A 17,464-nucleotide genomic window follows, 5' to 3' on the forward strand; every position below is an offset into this window, starting at 1 on the left:
ACATTGGTTTAGTCAAAAGGAAAGATAGAAATGAACATCCTAGAACAATTCCAAGCATCTTATTATAAGCATATAACTACTATAATTTCTAGATATGAAGTAAAGGAAAGGAAAATATTCCCTAACTTGGCTAGAAGGCCTATGGTTGTTGAGTTTATTTCATTATTCCATACTCCTCAACAGAAATGGCAGGTATAGTACTAATTATGAGTGGGTCTAGGAGCTAGTCCTTTTATTCCAAGATTTTGGGATTGGCATGATTTCCAACCTCTAGTTGTGTGTGGCTCACCTTTTGGTTTTTCTTTAAAGCTAATTCTACTTTGAAGCTAATAATATATACACACTAACACATCAACTCAAATTTTCCTTTAAATATTTACAGTGCATGTAAAGCATCATCATGGAGAGCTTGGGCTCTCTCTATTGCCTAAGCTACAATGGTCTTAACTATTCAAAGGTCACTACAATCTATAATTATAAACAATTATATATATTAATAAAATAAAACACACACATATAGATATATGTATTTTAATATAAGCAATATTAGTTAATCATATTTCTTAAATTTTGGTGATGGTATTCAACAATATAATATTTTAGTAGTTGTTTTTATTTTTGTGATGAAATCTTCGTCTTTATTATTTTTTGTTTTATTAAGCTATATTTAAGCTATGGTGTAGGTACTAGCTACTATGTAACTCTTGTTAACGACACTAATGGCCTCTTTATGTTATTTTATTTTTTGGTTTGAGAAATTTTAATATTTTTAAAAGACTAATTTTAAAAAGTTTTAGCTAGGCCTAAAAAAACGTTACTTCATGGACTGGGTTAACGACGAGGAGGGTTTTGCTTGCAAGTTCATAATTTTTTAGATAGTGCGAGCTCGTTCCAATCTGAGAAGAGGAGTACGATGCGCAAGTATGACTAGTCCTTGAATATTTCTGTGAATATTTTGTTCCATTTCTTCTATCTTTGAAGGCTTTCAGCAATTTTCGAGCAATGATGGCTTCCCGAACAGTAAAGAAGCATGCAGGAACATCAACTCTCAAAAAGGCCCCGAACAAGACCCTTAAGAAGGCCAGGCTGCTGAAGCCCGAACCTGAAATTGTTGAAGATGTAGAGAAACTTAGAAAACCAGCTCCTGTAGAGGATGTCAGAGTTGTTGAGCTTTCAGTGAAGAAAGGGAAAAGCAAAAAAACTGGGAAGTTAAAAAAGCGTTCAGCCAAAAACGGTGTTGCTACTGAGGAGCCAGAACGTCTAAGTAAATCTGGGCCCATCAAAGGTAGAGTTTGAGTGTCTATCTTTTAAATGGCTCAAGGTGTTTGGTAGTGTTTAAATTTGTGCGTTTTTGTTTGGATTTATGTTATTTATGGTTTAACCATTTTTGTGGCCGTTAAATTGCGGCCTGCTCTTCAGAAGGGTAGGGTGGTTGTAAATTCGTTAATAAAATTTGCCACTACATGCTATTCTATCTGAAAAATTGCGTGTTCTTTATTTGATCTGCGATAACCATAGGTCTACTATTCTCGCTTTTTTATTGTGTCTTTTTTGTTTAATTAGTCTATTGTGTATGAGATTTTACATTATTAAATTTCACCAAGGTCAATACAAGCAAGTTGTTTAAACAAGGCTGAATAATAAATGTCATGAAAAGTCCCAATTTCAAGCCTTTTAATGCTTCCCTCAACATCTTCATAAACTTCAAGTGTTACCCGAAACTTCAACAGCAAATATTATTCAATGCAATATCTGGGAATGATAATGCTCAAGTAATATTGAATTATCACCTCTCTTTTTTGTTTGTAATAGCTTTACGAGGTTGCTTTAATGGTAGCTATTTTATTTTACTGGAAGTGATCCTTCCAACTAGTTAAATGCCACTGTATTTTTAAAGAGTGCTTCTTTCAAAATACAGGTTAATACTGTGTTTATCATATTGGATCCAGTTAAAGGTTGCTTAAAGCGGCTGCCTCTAATATATATGAGATCACTTGCTTTGTTAATGTAGGGGTTTTATCTCGAGTATTTTTGCTTAGGTTGTATCAGTCATATTGGATCAAGTTGAACGTTGCCTAAAGCGTTTGGTGGTTAAATTTGTGATATCATTTTCTTGGATAACGTATTAGGCTGCACATGGGGGATTGAAGTTGCCACAAACGAGGCAGAAGCCTCTGCCTTGTATCGAGGTCTAAGGATATCAAAAAACAAAGGGATAGACAATCTCATAGTAGTAGGAAATTCTTCAATCATTGATTTTTTTAATAATTAAATTTGACAGTTCGACTGCAAAATCATTTTAAAACAAAGTTATCCTTTTCAATCTCCTTGAAATGTACTAAGAACCATGTAATGCCAAACAATTCAAGTAGATGTAAATTGTCTCGTTGAAATGTACTAGGACATAAAATCAAGTGAATACGTTTCCTCTCATTGTCAATTTTCTATCTCAAATGCACTAAGGGCTACATAACCAATATGATGTTTCATATTTTATTTTAAAATAATTTATATTTATATACTTGACATGTTAATTTTGTTGAAAATAGTAGTGAGAAATTGATTCCTTGACTTGTGTCTTAATTCAAGGAGTCAAACTCGAGTTCCGTCTTGTGCATGTTCGAGTTCCTAAAATTTAGGAGAGTCGCTAAAGATTAGGATGAGTTGGGTTGCAGTTAACTGATGTGTTGAAGTTGAAGGTCAAGTTCTTGATTTTCTGGTGTGAGTTGATTGAGGAAAAACACAAGTGATTGATTTTCATGTGATTGACTTGAAATAGGACGAATTGCATGAGCAGTTAACTCATTCTAACTCAATCAATCACAAAATCATTCCTTAATTAGGAAATTCACAAATTTTAGCCATCCAAATTGCTATAAAGAAGAAACGAAGGCACAATTATATTCATTCTTGTATGCACCAGTTTTGTGTGTAAGCTTATAAGTGAGTGTGACAAGAAGACGGCTTGTGAGAGTTGGTAGAAGGCAGTTTTCCCTTGGGTCATGCAATAGAATGTAGGAGTTGAAGGATCAAATCTTGCGCAAGGAATTAGGGACTTGGTTGCTTGGGTTTGCGCTAGGAATTCAGAGCAGAGGAGGAGCAAGGGAAGAGGGCAGCGTAATCAACATTCTTGCAAAGGATTCATGCTTAGGATAAGCAGGGAGAAGGGTGTATTCTCCAAGTGAAATAGTTGTATTTGTAAGGGATCAACTACTCAGTTTCTATCAATAAACAACCAGAAGTTTTTCCCAGTTGGGTTCCCTATAAAAATTGTGTCTGAATTTGTGTGAATTGTATTTATTTCTGTTCCTATTCCATTGCGAATTCAAAGTAAAGAAATTCTGTGTTTTAGTGAAAAGAAACTACTTATCATTGTTGAATATTAAAGGAGATTATCTTCTCAAATAGTTATTATTCTTAAAATAGGTTTAGTATATGGCATACCTAGATTTCAATTATAGCAAGCTCTACTTCCTTGTCCATCCTTACACCGACACTCATGCCTTTGACCATGCATCCATTTTATGCATTATAAAAGGTACTTAAAATTACCTTTTGGTATGAATTTCTCAAAATAGGGTTAATACACAACATAATTAGATTTCAGTTATAGCAAGCTCTACTTCCTTGTCCACCCTTACGACAACACTCATGTCATTGACTATGAATCCATTCCATGCATTAGAAAAGGTATGCATACCTTTACATGCGCATATAAATACTCATATGCATTTCCTCATACATGCATTTTCATTTATATTTAAGCTAGTTTCTTTTGTAGGATTTTACCTCCATACTTATCCATTCAATAATCTTCAAGATACATTTCCATTTTATGGCTCTCCTTGTCAGGGAGTCCTCTCTTGCACACTTTCTCCATGAGTTCCATGTGAAACATGATCTCCTATTTAGGAAACCAAACTTTGTTAACAATACTTTAAACATAACTAGAAAATATTGACCTTTACTCTTCAACTTAACTCCTATCCACCTTCATCTTCATGCTCTCAAGCTAGTACACATACTTATCTATTCCCTTCTAGAAACATTAATTTATTATTGATTTAAAGGAACCCTCTAACATGGGAGAGTTCTTATTCTGCTATAAATAAAATCCCTTCTAGGTTTTATATTCACATCCATTACATATGCTTTACACTAGTAGAGCCATTTGAACCCAACAGATCTTGTTATGTATGTTCAAGGACACCCGTATCACTAAAGGTGAATACTCAACAAGAAAAAATTGAAGGATATCATAGAAAAATATTTCAAGGCTAAATTGGGTGTCAATTCACCATTGATCATGCATGGTTCTACACTTCTGTTTGAGTCTGGTGATGACATTGAGGAAGATGTTGCTGCACATTATGAACAAAACTTAGAGAAGACGTTAGCAGAATATCCATTTCCAATCACAAATGGTGTTATTATTACAGTAGAGGACTACCATCAAGATTTATTGTGCAGTATTACTATTAACCACAGAGATGAATTTCATGAGGATTCAGGCGACATTGTACTGTATGGAGGGGTTCCCACAGTGGCAAGTGGAAGTGATTATCATGCTGATGAAAGTGGAGAAAAACTACTAATCGCAACTACAGAAGCTGGCGATGGTTCTGATGATCAAGTGGGTGCCTCAAAGAGCATGCCCCAATGGATTAAAGATGTTTAAAGCCCGAAGTGAGGTTCCTCAACTAACCAAATCCCAACTAATGCATGAGAGGCATCAAAATTAGCAAGGGAGGAACGCCAAAGATGAAAGGGGACCCTACCATGGCCCTAGAAATCAAATGGGAAACCACAATTGCACATCTAGTCCATAATAAGGGATTCAAAATGGGGTACCTCAGTACACTATGAGCCATCGTTAGGATGAAGAGGAGGTCCTGAGTGTCATGCTAGGTTAGGTCGTGTATGGTCAAATGAACCATTATATCTGATGGGATGTGTGTGGTCGTAGTGTAGAAACCATACATCACAGTTTTATCTTGTGTCGAAGTGTTGATTGTCGTTTGTTCTTTTTTACTTCCTTAATCTTTCCTTTTCCCTTTTTCTCATTAGGACAATCCATCCACAGTTTTCTAATTCTTTCATCTGGGGCTATTATACTACTGTGTTATTCTTCTATAAAAGAGAGAATTCCAGGGTTCTATCTTCCTACTCTCCCTTGGTTGGATTTTTCTTATAAGTACAATCTGACTCTTATGTCTTTGTGACTTCCTTTGATGCTATTCACCTCCATTTTGTGTTCTTTTCCTTTTCACAACTTTCACCTTTTCTTCTTGTCAGATTAAAGTCTTAATCTTCGTTTTTATATCATTCTATCTGAATTCCGCACTTATTTTCCATCCAAGAAAACCTTATATTCAATATTTGAAGTTTGAAATCAGAATATACGTCATACTGCCTTAGAAGGCTCAAAAGCAGATTTACTGTTTTTTTTGACAAAAATAGCAATGTCTATTACTATCCTATTACGACTTTTATACAGTCTTCCAAGACCTTCTTAGGAACAGCCTTTTATTTACATATTCAAAAAATTTCATTCGAATTTGCAACTTCAAACTATAAAAGATTATTTTGTTACAGCTTTTGAATTAATGAAGTGGTCTTTTTGAGGATAAAATTTTGGTCCCTTTTCTGAACTCTTGCTCAGTTGAGGTCCTGTCCCCCGGTAATGATATAGCTCCTTAAATCATTGGTCATCTCTTGTACTGAATTCTCTATATATCTGTAAATTGTTTTTCCTTCAAAATTACTTTTACCTTCAGAACTTTGTTTATCTATTCTGCATTTATTGTTAGCCCAATCCATCAATATCCTGGACTCTCCATATGGCTGCAGTTGCTTCAAATTTTTCCCACTGCTGTTTCCAAAAGGATACACAATGCATAAAGGTCAACTTGATTTCTGGTACATTGTCGAGCAGCATCTTTCGGAAGCACATAATGAGAAGACTCAAAAAAGAGAAGAGCCCCTGCTCCAACATACCTGGGACTTGACAAACCCCTGTGAAGAGGATGGAGGTAACTCTGATTTTATGGGTTACCGGAGCTGCAGTCATATAAAGACCTTGAAATGTCACATTGTTTCTTGCAAGCTAAATCCCCAGATAACATAACAGGGCAGTGCCCTGAAAACTCCCTCTGATTTATCCATAATCAATGAGAAAAAAAACACTCCACCAGAGTCGATTGATTGCACTAGTTTCTTCCATTTGAAATTTGCAGTGCTTCATTCCAGACAGATCTTGAAAATGTGCATGTCACAGATAAATGATTCACAGGTTCCTCATCACATTTGCAGAACATGCATCTATTTGGTCCATGCTCATTCCTCTTTTGTTCATTGTCCGATGTTAAATTTTATTGGCCAAAGCTAATGAAATAAAAATTCTGGTTTTCAGTGGTCGATTGATTGCACTAGTTTCTTCCATTTGAAATTTGCAGTGCTTCATTCCAGACAGATCATGAAAATGTGCATATCACAGATAAATGATTCACAGGTTCCTCATCACATTTGCAGAACATGCATCTATCCGGTCCATGCTCATTCCTCTTTTGTTCATTGTCTGATGTTAAGATTTTATTGGCCAAAGCTAATGAAATAAAATTTCTGGTTTTCATTGGTCTCACCATCTCCCATGATGCCATCCATTGCCATACTCTTTATTCTCCTGAGATCCTTATTTGCTTTGTTGAGTAACCAAGCTTAGCTGTGTATTCCTGTGAGCCCTTATTCTTCGACCATTTGATTGAAACCTTCTGGTCTGGTAGATTAATGGCACCGTGTTTTAGCAAGCTAACATAACGAGTTCATTCCTTTTCTTTCTGACCTTGAAGATTCAAGGCAGCTGCTGTTTTTCATTCTTGATCCCAACCATTTTGTCCATATGGATTTGCTACCTCCAAAGAGAAAATCCCCATTGAATGCAAGTCATTTATAAGGTCTTTTGACAACCTGTAATCAACCCGGAAACCAATCCAAGTTGCCCAATGACTAGTTAAAATCATAGTTTTAAAACCAGGCCGGTCAGACTCAGATTCGGCCTAGTAGACTGAGCTAGACCCCTGCACTGGCCGGCTCGGTCAAAAAACCGGTCTGGTGGCCTGTCCGTTACTGAACTCGGCCGAGCCTGTCTTAAACCGGCCATGCTGGTTGGCGAAAAAAAGGGCGGCAATGCATACTTGAAACTGAGTTTTTTCTTGTTTTTTGTTTCCTAATGCCTCTACCCCTCTCCCAAGCTTATAAAGGTGACCCAACCCCCTCACATTTCCTCATAGCTATCTCATTGCATATGTGTGAGCATTTGTGAGGATTTTGTGAAGATTTAGTGTTGGTTTTTGGAGCAGCAGTGATACCTCCGGCTAAGATGCCACCAATTGCTGAACAAAAGGCTTGATATAGATCCCATTGTGTTGGAAGACATTAATCCATCCTCAAATTGGGTAGTGGAGACTCAACCAATAGAGTTTGACCCTGATGAGGATGTTGGTGTTGATTTTGATTTAGAGATGGATGCATTACAAACTGTTTAGTTAAATGCAGATCCACTAGTACCAGCCCCAAGTCCTCCAACTGCAGGCACTTCCTCTACTCAGCCACGACGTAGGCGCATAGCTTGTCTATCTCAGCGTGCAACTACTGCTAGTGCTACTACTTCTACAGTTGCAGTTGGAGATCTTGATGAAGAGGAGGAGCCATGGGTTTCCCCGTCTAACTCCGATTCAGAGTCTGAGCCAAATGATCTTGCCTTGTCTAATAGTAGTGACTAGTGATGTTTTGTTGTAGAGGCCATTTAGAGCCTCCTTGGTTATGTGTTTTTGTTCTGATCTTTGTATATTTCATGTATTGGACAGTGCACTGGGTGCCATTTTGATATAATAGATATATTCATGAGCATACTTCGATCATATGTTGTCTTCTCTCTATATTCTAATGCTTTGAGTTTGGAAACATGAATGAAAATTTTTAAAAATATGTTTTTCATAAAAAAAAAATATTTAATGTACTTTTTACAACGACCGAGACATTGAAATTAACTAGGCCAAGTTGATACCAAGTCAGAGTCAACCCTTGGCCGGTTCCAAATCCAAGTCCGAGTTTTAAAACTATGGTTAAAATGAATGCCCTTACCAAGGCTTTCCATACAATAGAAGCTCACTGTGATTTTTTTTTCTTTCACTTCTGAACCATTCTTCCATGGACTGACCTTTCAAATACTTTTATCTTCATAACTTTTCGTTAGATACCTTCATTATAGATTCTAACCTCCATAACCTTTTTATGGCCAGGGCTACATTGAAAATATTGATATTCTTTAAACCCCAACCTCCAACTTCCTTTAGATTTTCCATTCCTGTCCATTTGACCAAAGGAATTCCTTATTTTTTATTTTTCCTTTTTCCTTTTCCATAAGAAACCAAAACAATTTTTTCCCCGATTTTGTCTAAAATTCCTTTGGGAATATGTGCTACTGTCATCCATTATACAAGACTTCTTTCTAAAAGAGCCTTGACTAGAATTAATGTTCCATCTTGAGGCAACCGTATATTACATCGAACCAAATTTCTATTGGAAATACTGGAGGGTGGTGAATAAATATTTCCCTAATTTTTACAAAGTTGGTTAGTTTCTCTTCTAAGCATTCAGAGTAGTAAAAGAAACATAAGACATAGTCATATCATAAGATCAATACACAAAAAAATTGTCTCAACCAAGTGCTTTGTTATGTATGATGTACATACAAATTTATGAGTTGAACTGGAAGGGGGTACAAGACTCCCCAAGGGTTTTACCAACAATGCTGGAAAGAAGCAAATGCTCCTTAAATGGGTTTGGACTCCCGTACCCGGGATAATGGCTCAACTACATTCCTCATCAAGCTGTAGCCTCTTCTGCTGCACTTCACTGCCACTGTTGTCCACTACTGCCACGACTGCTCCCACTACTGTCCACTACTGATACTACTGCACCTACTGTTCACTGCTTCTGTTGCTACTGTTATCCACTCTTGCTGCCACTCTTCTTGCTCTTCACTGTTGCCACCTAAGTTGCACGAAGCGCCGAAACGTTTCAGAGTTTCCGAAACGGGTACGTTTAGAAAAGTCACCTCCCAAAAATGGAAACGTTGGTCGAAACATCGGCTAAAATGTCATATATGTTTTTATATATATATATAAATAAATTTATAAATAAGTGAATAACACATTATCTTGCAAGAAAAAAGGGAATAAGACCCACATATGACAATTTAGAAGGAAAACCAAGTTTATATTAACTCTCATAAATGATTACACGATGGTCGAGTTTCGATCAAATTTCGACTGAGTTTTGGATTTTTGGGTATGGGTACATCCCGAAACGCGTGGTTCTTAGAAGTTTTGTGCAACATAGGTTGCCACCCTTGCTTCACATGCTGCCACAACTGACACTCTTCAACTCAACACTTGCTGCTTTTGGACTTAGTTACTCATCCTCAACACTCAGATCATGGTCATTGTCACACAAGGTTTCTTGCCACGTAAAACATTCTCTGTTATCAAGGTCACTGCTTACTATCATGCATCATACTGTCATGAGTCATTGTCTCAAGCAATCCAAATCCTAGCTGCTTAGTGAATCACAAAGATTCTGCGCAACATTCAACAACATATTACAAACTCTTGCACAAGATAACATAGGAATGACTAGGTCATACATCAAGACTTATATCAAGGTCCATCAACTTCTGCAATAACCTTTACAATCAACCTAAATGATGAATACACTACTATAATCAAAACTATACTGCTGTAACAATTATGACCAAGACTTTTCTATATCCGTTCTTTGCCAGGTTCCCTGTTATATTACAACACTGTCATCTAAGTTACTGTTATAGAGGTATGAGCCATAGAGTGTCACTGACATATATAAATCACTGTCATATGCATCAGACTGTTATACAAGATTGCTGCTAGGTCACAGGTCACTGTCATTATCATCCATAGAGGGCTCTTACCATATATATGTACTGCCATATCAATGTCGTTGCCATATACAGGTTAAGGTTATATGAACACAGTCATGCCTTACAGATATATAGGTCACAATCATGCAAGCTCACTTTCATAAGGATTATCACTGTTCATACTTCACTGTTAAATATCACAGTCAACAATTTTCGCTACCACTTCCATTGTAAATTGAAAATTATAGCTAGTAAGGTCATTGTTCAAATGCATCATATATATGTCATATATCAGGGTTTCATTGAGAGAACTTCAAGCCTACAATCCACTGCAATTGCTAGCAACTTGAGATTTGTGCATACACAATAATAAATGACACTTTTGTGCAGCCTTATTCTTCAAATCACAACGGTTCTTCAAGTTACAAGACTTCATGCCACAATCTTCTTCAGAAATCTGTCATTCTTGCCTCATACTACCGTCATAGAACACTGCCACATCATTAGGTCATCAAAAGACTTCAATTTAGGTTGTGAGACCAACAGAGATGCGAGTTTTATTAGAGTAATCACTTTACTAGATCATCACACCCTTATTCATATCAGTCTGCTTCAGACTAGAACATAGATTGTTTTAGTGCAGGAGTGGACTTAAATATTGCTTTAAGGTGGAGACTGACTGTTCCAGAAAAGGGCTGTCTCATCATCAATTACCGCATGGTGCTATGAACCAGCTTGATAATCAATTTTCCTTCAAGGTCGCAATTCCTCCATGGTCTAAGTGTCAAGAGCGAAATCAAATCAAGAGATGGCCGTAGGAATAAATGTATGCCGCACTTCCAGATCGAGGCCAAAACAATCACACAACTTCAGTCTTGTTCCTCACGTCTTGTTTCAGTATTTAGGCATTGAGAAGTGTATCTTGCAAAGGTTCGAACTAGCCCATAAATGTGTCACAAGGGTGTGTGCTGCAGAGATACAAGTTATGTGGCAATTGTATTGCTTGAGAATTGCCTACACATGTAGTGATTTACCTTGCAACAACCACAGGAAGTCATCAAGAAGCTACAGGAGTTTCGTCTAAACCATTTGAATTCCACAAGAGATCACCGGGAATAGATGCTACAAGATTATGTTCAATCCCATGAGTTTAATCCACAAAGATACAGTCCAAAAGAAATCTGAGACTTGCAAAGTCACATCAACAAATCAAAAATTGCCAAAGACCAAACCATACTTCGACCTCTGTACTAGATCGACTCCAGGCTGTAGAGGATAAATTAATTAGACAAGCAGGCCGCAAGGTAATACAGTCAATGAGGTTAGTGTCATGGAACTGCTCTGGCTTGAGTACTCCACACGCTGCACCAGAGATATATTTCCAAATATATAAGGCCATAGGCCTGTGCAATTGATGGAAATTCTGAACCCTAGAGGTCTGAGAAATTCAGAGAACACCTTGTTTGGCAATGCTCAAACCAAAAGCCATAAATTGTTATGTAAGCTTCAACAGGGGAACTCTCTACTAGATTGTTAAGAGTATAATACTTCAGGAGCTGTCCACGGGTTAAGTATTGTCTAGTTAACAGGGCCGCATATCAAAATGAGAGAGTCAGCATGAATTCCACTTGTAAGAATGAATTTAACCTTAGCGAAACCCAAAAACCCAATTGGAGTAGCCCTTAATCAATGAAGGAAAGAACATTAAGCCGTTCTGCATCCTCGACCTGCTTAGATCTATTAAAAAATAGCGAAACAACCACATACAAGAATGAATACAAACCTTTCAAATGAGTACAATTAGCATCATCATGTGTCATATCCCACACAAAGCTTTCAAATGAGTACAATTGATATGGGGAGTGGTCGCTAAGTTGTTGCCCCTCCCCATACCTCCAAATCAATCTAAACTCATACGACGGATCCTCCCTTGAGAAGAAAATATTATTACATGACCTATCTGTTGCTTTCACACTCACCGCCATGATTGTCTACATATTACCTCTCTTCATACCCATCTCAAGCTGTTATGTGGGACGATTAATTAAAATGGTTTGAAGCACCATTGCATGGGGCTTGATTTGATTCAACTCCATGTTGTGTATTATTTTATTGAACAAATGGAACCCATGGTGAGGAGGTCTTTACCTTTTTAATTCCATGAAGAAAATGTCAAGGGAGAGGGCACCATGAGGCTTGCCCATTGAACCTCAATTCCCCCAAATTCAAATTCACTCCTTCATTTGCCATTGCATTTGCTACTTGGTTGTTTGCCCTGAGCACATGATATGCCTAAATGGAAGGGAATCAACTACTATATGCTCTCGACCTCCTTAGATATGTTCAAAAATAGCGAAACAACCACATACAAGAATGAAATCTTGAGATCATCGAATGTTAAAGAGTTGCACCATAGAGCTGCAAAGATAAATTGAAAATCCCAACGAAACCCTCAAAACAAATTAAATAAAAATCCCTTTGTATAACTCGACATCATTGTGATCTCAGGCCGCACAAAGAAATCAGAATTATTTTTGCATCCAAGCCTTCCATGACTGCTCCATGGTCCGCAATTCAGAGCTCAATGATGTATCGAATAACCTTGATGATTATTGGAGGGTAAGCATACTTCATTTTTATAGGAACCAAATGCTCTTTTTGAATAGGAAAGCTGACTTAGGTTTTGGAGGTAATTCAATTTTTTTTTGGTGGAGCAAAAACATTTTAAATTAAAATTTCCCTCTTATTTTTGGACCGTGATGAATTAGCATGACTTATTTTTCTTTAGGTTTTTCCTTCAAAGATTTATAATAAATAAAACTTTCCTTCTTTATGTGCCAAAACAATATGATGTTGCCACATCATCATAACTTGGATGCCACATCACTCATGCTTTGGGGTTTTTGACCATGAGATGGAACTTGTTCTTTGACTGGGCATATCTCTCAAACTGTGAGGGCCCATGAGATGCTCCACATATCAATGAAATCAAAATGACGAGTAGAATCCACTAGCGAGGGTTTCCAAGCCACCCAATGAATGATATGCATCATCAAAATCTCTAACAAGTGCAGGGTATGGTCATTGCCTAAGGAAACCAAAACCTAAAGCTAGGATTAGCTAGGGTTTCATCACTGCATGCTTTCATCCATGACAACCAGCATACTGAGGACATCAATGACAACATCCTGCATCCGTTGTATTCGCTATGCCATCCTGTACCCTCTCTGGCATCAATGACAACATACTCAAGAATTTGTAGCTTCTATTTTGTTATACAACCACTGCTAATCAACATACTTAGAAAGCCTTACTCAAATATTTGGGCCTTACCAAATATTTCTGAGGCCCAAATATTTCATTCCTTGATATTCAACATAGTTTTTAGAAAACAAATTCACAACCTGCATATCTTACCTTTTCCTCTATCTCATTGAAAAGCATCATTGGCATCCATCCTGTAGCTTTACAATATACGTCCATAATCTTTTCTATGTTTTTCAATTCCATGCTAGAAACTTTCCCAAATATTCTGATATCATCTACGAAGAACAAGTGGGATATAACTACAACTTTTGAGATATCTTTTCTTTCATTTCCCTTTTTTCCCTTGCATATTTTATTAACATACTTAAATCCTTCTGCTCCTAATATAACTAGGGAGGGAGAAAGAGGACACCCTTGACGAAGGTCTCTTGATGCATCAGAAAAACCTGAAAGGAGAACTATCTATGAACACAACAAAGGATGTTGATTTCAAACATCCCATGATCCACTTAAGAGTCTTCTAATTCATACTTATTTGTAGAAGCAACAACTTGAGATATAGCCAATTCACTTTATAATAGGCTTTAGCCAGATCAATTTTCATCAAAACTGCTGGAATTTTCCAAATCTTGATTGTATGCAATCCTTCTGGTGCTATTCCAATGGCATCATGAATTTATGTACTGTAAAGAAAGCCAAATTGTTCATCTGAAATAACACCAGACATATACACTTAAGCCTGTTAGCAATGATTTTGTAATGTCCCTGAGGGATTAATTAGCCCGAGGGATGAAGTAGCCTATCGATCCCCGTAGGCTATAGTCCTTGATAAAGGGGAAAACCCCAAAATACCCAATGTTGGGCAAGATTTGGGGTAACCGGGGCAAAAGAGCCGAAAGTGGGGGCTTGGTGTGAACATCACTCAACTAATTAAAGAGAAAGTTCCTTCATAGAAATCTATAAATACTTAAAAGCACTTGAGGCATTATTGGATTGGATCATTTTATCTCTGTTCTTCTTTGAGCCTGTGGCTTTGAGGGTTTAGGACCCTTTTTACTCTTGGACGCGCTCGGTGGAGGTGATCCCACCCTACCTAATCACTCTCTCTTTTATTTTTTCTATTGGATTCATTTTCTGGCACATGGGTTTTTTTTTTTTTTTTTTTTCCATTGGAAAAATCCGTAATTTTTCATTATATATATAGAAAAATTACATATTGTAGATGCTGTAGCATATGCTATAACTGAGTCACCACGGACTTGCCACAACATTTTGTACTACTATTTGTCCAGATACACCACGCAGGGCGATCTGTCATAATTATCATTGTAAATTTCCTTTCTTTTATGCTTGTATAAGTCTGTATAAGAGCCACGCAGGGCCTGTTCAGAATATGTAACTATATATATAAGCCTATATACATTACAAAATTTGTTGTTTTTACAGTATTTAGCAAAATAACAGCAAAAAATCAGGGACTAATGTCCCTCTGATATCGCTGGTCTATGTATGGCCGATGAAAATAGCGGTATTCATCTGTCCCCCTTTGCTCATGTATCAACCACTCTCCTCTGGGTAATGCCACGGCCTCCTTGGATAGTTGGTCAGCACTGCAGTTATGCTCCCTGTAGATATGTTTGCAAGAGATATTGTTAAATTCAGCCTTGAACATATTTACTTCATTCAAAATGTTACTGAGTGTGTGTATGTGACATGCAGTAATGCCATTGAACCAGTCTATGATGATCTTTGAGTCCCCAAAGATGTTTAAATTGATGCAATGATGCCCCAGAGAGAAATGAAGTAAATGACGGAGGGTAATGAGTTCCGCAAAGTTATTTGTTCCCTCTCCTAATCCCATCTTGACCTTGTAGAAATGTTGTTCATTAATGTATAAAAAGAAACCTCCCCCACAGCCCCGCTGATTTGCAGCGCCATCAAAGAATGCCCAAGGGGTGCTTTTGTCAATGATTGGCGGGGCATGTGTTCTGCGTTCTCTGGGTGGCGGTGGGTCAGGCAGTTCGTTATATGCAGAGATTATACCCGCCACGATGTGAGGCCAGTTCGCTGGTCTGTTTTCAAATATGTAACGATTGTGGGCCAGCCAGGTGTACCAACTGACAATCAGAGGAAGGGACTGTAATTTTGATCCCTTATGACGAGAAGACCAGTCATCCCAGGCAGTACCAAGGTTGATGCCTGCCCACTGCCCAGTAAATCGAATAGAGGGGGATAAATCTTTCCAAAGAGAGTGTATGGTGCTGCAATGTAAGAAAAGGTGCTCGGTCGATTCAGATGCACATTTGCATAATATACACCAGGTTGGGCCGGAAAAGGATCTGTGAAGGAGGTGATCCCCCGTGGGTACTTTATCTCTGAGGATGCACTAGAAGAATAATCTGATGCGCGGCGGTAGTGAGTTTCCATATGTTTCTCCACCAGCTTGTAACCTGTTCAGGTCTTTTGTGTTGGATCAAGGAAATATATCCAGACTTTGGAGAGTATCTGCCATTCTCCGCCTGGCTCCATATAAGTTCATCTGGTCCTTCTTTAATCCTGATGTGAGATTCAGTAAGCGCTGATATGTAGTCCTGCCATTCCTGATGCCAGCGAGGGGGTAGACCTAGAAGATGAGCAGATTTCCATGCTTGTGAGAAAATACCTGTGTTTGGTGGATCAACAATGTGTGAAATAACCCTGATCTCGTGAGAGTGGAGATACTGAATGAGGTCTCTAGAGAGCAGATGTCTTCCTCCACCTCCAGTCCATGGGTCTATGCCAATCCGAGCTAGGGATCCATCGTTAATTCTCCACACCAGATTGTCTCGAATGTGTGGGAGGGAGTGAAGCAATGCCTTCCACACCGATGAGATGCCTGTCATTGGCCACCTAGGCAGACGAACCCAGTCCATGATGTTCTGTGGCCAGATGTATTTATGATATGTAATGTGGGTCCATAAGTTCTGACCGGTCAGCAGGGTCCATCCCATTTTTGCAGCGAGGGCTTGCGCAAATAGAGGGAGATCTTTTAAACCCCATCCACCCCACTTCTTTGGCAGTGCAATCTTTTTCCAACTAATCCAGGCAAAAATTCTTTTGTCTTGATTCCCATTCCATAGATATCGATTGCACAGTTGCTGCAGATGAGATAGGATATTCCTGGGGATCCATGCTAGTGCCATCCAGAATACTGGTGTAGCTTCCAGAACCGATTTGATGAGGACAAGTCTGCCCGCCCTGGATAAATATCTATGACTCCAGGTGGACAGTCTCTTCTCCAGCTTAGTGACAAGCCAGACCCAATCAGCAACCCTTTGACAGGTAGGTTTTAGCCAAAAGCCCAGATATTTTAGACCTCTATCCAAGGGGTGAATGCTATAAGGAAAAAGCTGATGGGCAAAATGGGATTCATGGACGGAAGTACGGGCAAAAGTGATGGTGGATTTAGTATGATTGGCAAGCATCCCAGTGGCGGACGAGAAAAGGAGCAGAATCTTGGAGAAAGTGTGGGAATCGCGGATGCTTCCATCCAGCAGGATAAGCACATCATCAACAAAAAGGAGATGAGTGAGAAAACAATCATCAGAAATCTTGAGGCCACAAAGGTCTCCTGCCCTTTTAGCCGAAGCAATGAGTCGACTGAGCCCTTCCATGACAATAAGAAAGAGGAGAGGAGAAAGAGGGCATCCTTGTCTAAGCCCCCTTTCAGAATGAAAGAAGTGAGATGCCGAGCCGTTTATGAGGACACTGAAGGTGGGAGTGGTGATACAGGCCATGATCCAGGTGATGTAATTATGTGGAAAACCCAAATGGATGAGAAGCATCTTAATGTATAGCCAGCTGACCCTATCAAAGGCTTTTGACAGGTCAATTTTGAGAATGATGCCCTTCAATTGTCTGGTCCAAATAGAGTGGATTGCTTCCTGTGCCGATCCAATGGCTTCGTGAATCTGTCTAGAATCAAGGAAGGCAAATTGCTGAGGGGCAATATGCCGGGATAGTATAGGCCTGAGTCTGTTAGCAATGATCTTAGATATAATTTTGTATAGGCAGTTACACAAGGAAATAGGCCTATAATCATCAAAAGAGGATGGCGAATCGGACTTTGGGATGAGAGCAATGAAGGTTGAGTTGATGGCATGGTATAGCAATCTCGTAGTTCTACTCTCCTCCACCACTTTCAATAGATCCTGCCCCAAGATCTCATAGAAAGCAAGATAGAATTCAATAGTCCAGCCA

General features: G+C 38.4%; 1 protein-coding gene across 1 annotated transcript in view; it reads left to right on the forward strand.

The window, feature by feature from the left end:
* The first annotated feature begins 813 nt into the window (after positions 1–813).
* LOC149202909 (uncharacterized) overlaps positions 814–17,464 on the forward strand; it is a 45,878-nt gene continuing 29,227 nt past the window's right edge. The window contains exon 1 of the mRNA XM_089403293.1: positions 814–1,285. Within this exon, the coding sequence (XP_089259419.1) occupies positions 1,003–1,285 (283 nt within the window). The 5' untranslated portion in view covers positions 814–1,002. The remainder of the gene's footprint in view (positions 1,286–17,464) is intronic.

Source organism: Pinus tabuliformis, chromosome 2_1 (genome assembly GCF_031772625.1).
Source record: "Pinus tabuliformis cultivar Carrire ecotype Pingquan chromosome 2_1, CPIR1, whole genome shotgun sequence".
Taxonomy (NCBI): domain Eukaryota; kingdom Viridiplantae; phylum Streptophyta; class Pinopsida; order Pinales; family Pinaceae; genus Pinus; species Pinus tabuliformis.